Source organism: Charadrius vociferus, unplaced genomic scaffold (assembly GCF_000708025.1).
Source record: "Charadrius vociferus isolate BGI_N301 unplaced genomic scaffold, ASM70802v2 scaffold1163, whole genome shotgun sequence".
NCBI classification, from domain to species: Eukaryota; Metazoa; Chordata; class Aves; order Charadriiformes; family Charadriidae; genus Charadrius; species Charadrius vociferus.
The window spans coordinates 124,255-127,755 of NW_009647823.1; the positions used below are offsets into that span (position 1 = coordinate 124,255).

The 3,501-nt window shown below is 60.4% G+C and overlaps 1 protein-coding gene across 1 annotated transcript; it reads right to left on the reverse strand.

The window, feature by feature from the left end:
- Window positions 1–813: 813 nt before the first annotated feature.
- Window positions 814–2,618, reverse strand: CELA1 (chymotrypsin-like elastase family, member 1). The gene is made up of 8 exons (XM_009882431.1): window positions 2,579–2,618; window positions 2,394–2,476; window positions 2,192–2,292; window positions 1,811–1,936; window positions 1,588–1,724; window positions 1,182–1,327; window positions 946–1,095; window positions 814–831 (listed from the first exon to the last, which is right to left on the reverse strand). The coding sequence occupies exons 1-8, from the start codon at window positions 2,616–2,618 to the stop codon at window positions 814–816; spliced, it is 801 nt and encodes a 266-aa protein (XP_009880733.1).
- Window positions 2,619–3,501: the final 883 nt, after the last annotated feature.

Sequence of the window (3,501 nt, forward strand, 5' to 3'; positions counted from 1 at the left end):
GAGGCCGGCTCCCCCGGTCTTGCCCTCTGCCATGGCTGCAGCTCGGTTCCTGCTCGGGGCCGCGCGCTGCGGTTTGATGTTTGCTACGGAGGAAGTTCGAGGCGAGGCAGCTGCCGGCATCCGCCGAGCACCCGGGCACCCCCCGCCACGCTCCCCCCCCTCCCTCCGGAAAGTGCACCCAGAGACATGGGTGGACCAAACGGGTGATGGAGAACCTGCTCCCGCCTTTTAGTTCTTCCACCGGCATCTGGTTCTTGGGTTTAAATTTGCCTTTTGGTACAATTTCGGTGCTGGTGTGTTTTGCCGGGTGGGGTTGCGGCACGGCCGGCTCCTCTGGGATGCAGCCGTGGGGCGAAGCGGTGACAGCCACCGAGTCCGAAGTCTCTCGTTTAAAGGTCAGTTTTGGAAGAGAAATGGAGCTAACGGCAGGAAAAAATCCCAACCGGAACCCGCCGTATGCCCCCAGTGCCTCCAAGGGCTGCGTCGCTGCCCGCGCAGGGGATTGGCAGCATTTTCCCCTTTCCCATTATCCCAACGACCTTCCGGCTGCCCCGAGAGCACGAGGCCGGATGCTTTTCCCCCGCGGCTCTTTCTTAAGGCGCGAGGAAGAGGAGGGACGCGGCTGAAGGGATGCTCTGGAATACGGGAGGGGAAAAGGACGCAGAGAGTTGGAGGAGAAAACATCCACCAGCACACTGGATTGAGGAACAGATTTTATTGATGCCGGCTACGGGTTTTAAACCCCCCCGATGGAAACGTGGGGCAAGATGATGTCCATCGCCCGAGCCGGGGACGGGGCTCTTCTGTCACCACTCAGTTCTGGGCGATCATCTGGAAGGAGAAGAAAGGCAACGGTTGAGCCGAGAAGGGACAGAGCTGGTGCATCGGTGCAATGATTGCGCCAGGTCTCAGCCCCCGGCTGCCCGAACCCCGCTGTCGCCTTACGCTCTCGATCCAGGAGACGTAGGCAGAGACGCGGGTGAAGACGGTGGGTTTGCCCTGGACGTTGCAGCCCAAACCGGAGACGAAGCTGGTGACGCCGTGGACCTGGTACTGCCCGTTCACCGCGCAGTGGAGGGGACCGCCCGAATCGCCCTGCCGGACCGAGGAACCCGTATGAGATGGGAGGAATGGGGATGCCGGTGGGATGCCAGGGGGAAAACGGGATGCCGGGGCCATACCTGGCAGCCGGAGCGGATGCCGTCACCGCCAGCACAGACCATGGTGGGCTTCACGGTGGAGCCCCAGTAGGAGGAGCTGGAGCAGATCTGGTAGTCCACCACGGGGAGGTACGCCTGCAGCAGGACGCTGGAGAGCTGCCCGTTGGCTGCACGCAACCGAGCGCCGGTTAACGCTGCACCGGCGAAGACCTGCGAGACCCACAGCCACCCCCGAGGCCCTTTGCCCACGTAAAATCCCCCCAAAAGCTCAGCACGACCCCACCCTACCTTGGGCAACTCCATGCCCTGAGCAAAGCCCCCCATGATGCCTCCTGGGATCTCAAAGGGCTTAAAAATATCATTCTGCTCCCCACTTTTCCCACGGTTTTGGGGTGATTTAGGGCCGGGGCGAGCCGGCGACACTCACTGCGGGTGAGACCCCAGCCCGTGATGTAGCAGGGGTAGTTGTTGGGCAGGACGGTTCCCTCCCGGGGCAGGACCGCCAGCTGCACGTAGGAGTTCAGGGTGGCGTAGTTGGACAGGCGGAGCAGGGCGATGTCGTAACTGGCAAAAGGAGGGAGAGGTTGTTGCAAGAAACGTCCCCGTTCCCAGTGATGCTCCCCCCAAATCCCTCTCCCCTCATGCAGTACCCCCCGGCGACGTTGTTGCTGTTCCAGTAGGGATGGATGATGATCTGGCTCACGCCCAAGATCTGCTCGCTGCCGTCGTTCATGTTGAGGTTGTGTTCACCGGCCACGACGCGGAAGTTCATGTTACTGCCGGGAAGGTGAAAAAAACACAGGATCAAGCCCAGAATTATGATTATTTCCCGAGTGAGTTGATACGGAAAGGATCAGCGCAAGGAGATGCTCCCAGAGATGGGCTGTGTAACCCCTCGATGGAGGACAGGCAAAGACCTCAAAGGACCTTTGCTCTCTGGGTTGGGGCAGCCAAAATTTCTCCTTGGAAAGGATTTTGATGGAAAAAGGCTTTTCCACAGAGGGGAGGTGGGGATCACCGCGGCTGCTCACCGATCCACGCAGTGGGCTGCCGTCATCACCCAGTTTCTGCGGATGAGGGACCCTCCGCAGGTGTGATGCCAGCTGCCACTGGAGTAATACTGGAGGGAGATCTGGGGAGGGCGGAAAGTGAGACACGGGGACATCTCACCGCATGGTCCCGGGGGGATGAGACCCCCGTGGGATTTACCGGCTGCCCCCGGGAAGGACCCACCTGGGAGGGCCAGGCGTGCGAGCGCGCCTCGGTCCCACCGACCACCCGCTGAACTCCATCGAGTTCCTGCTCAGAGCAGCGACCTGCGGGAGAGAGGATGGAGAGAGGGGAAAGTGAATCGCTAACTCACCCCGGGAGGGTCGTCACCAGCTAACGAGGCCGATGGCTTCCCGTGGAGGACGCACCGCAGAGGGCGAGGGCGGCGAGGAGCACGAGCTGCAGCATCATCCTGGATCACGGCGACGCTTCGTCTGCGGCGGTGGCTGCGCCGCTGGCGGCTTTAAAGGGGACGGGGAAGGAGGGACGGGAAAAAAACCAGGTGACACGGCCCTATCGAGCAGCCTTGGTCCCTCTTCCAAAACACATGGGGCCCCGAAGGTCAGGGCTGAAAACCCTGGATGCACCCAAGTTCCCCTTGGCTTTGGGCAGGCAGCCTGGCTCCCCGCAGTGATGATGCCCTGCGCCTCCCTCTTCTGCACATCTCGGGCAACGCTGTCATGAGTTTATCCCGGTCTCAAAGCCCCACAGATGGCCCAGCTGTAGGTCTCGCAGCGCGTTGATCCACAGGATACTTCCAAGAGTTTTATCCAACATGGGAACTCTGTCCTACACAATATCCTGATCTCTAAATTGGAGAGACATGGATTTGACAGATGGACCACTCGGTGGATAAAGAACTGGCTGGACGGTCGCGCTCAAAGAGTGTGGTCAATGGCTCCATGTCCAAGTGGAGACCAGTGACGAGTGGTGTTCCTCAGGGGTCGGTACTGGGACCTGTGCTGTTCAACATCTTTGTCAGAGACATGGACAGTGGGGTTGAGTGTACCCTCAGCAAGTTTGCTGACGACACCAAGCTGTTTGGTGAGGTAGACACGCTGGAGGGGAGGGATGCCATCCAGAGGGACCGGGACAGGCTGGAGAGGTGGGCCCATGTGAACCTTATGAAGTTCAACCAGGCCAAGTGCAGGGTCCTACATCTGGGTTGGGGCAATCCCAAGCACAAACACAAGCTCGGTGGGGAACGGCTGGAGAGCAGCCCTGAGGAGAAGGACCTGGGCGTGCTGATTGATGAGAAGCTCAACGTGAGCCAGCAATGTGCCATCCCGCA

Bases quoted from the DNA above. Each gene is read 5' to 3' on its own strand.
- CELA1 (XM_009882431.1), bottom strand. From the start codon at position 2,618: ATGCTGCAGCTCGTGCTCCTCGCCGCCCTCGCCCTCTGCG. The intron at 2,293-2,393 runs GTGGGTCCTTCC...CGCCCTCCCCAG, and splicing joins CGCACGCCTGGCCCTCCCAG to ATCTCCCTCCAGTATTACTC. The intron at 1,096-1,181 runs GTATGGCCCCGG...TCGGTCCGGCAG, and splicing joins GCATCCGCTCCGGCTGCCAG to GGCGATTCGGGCGGTCCCCT.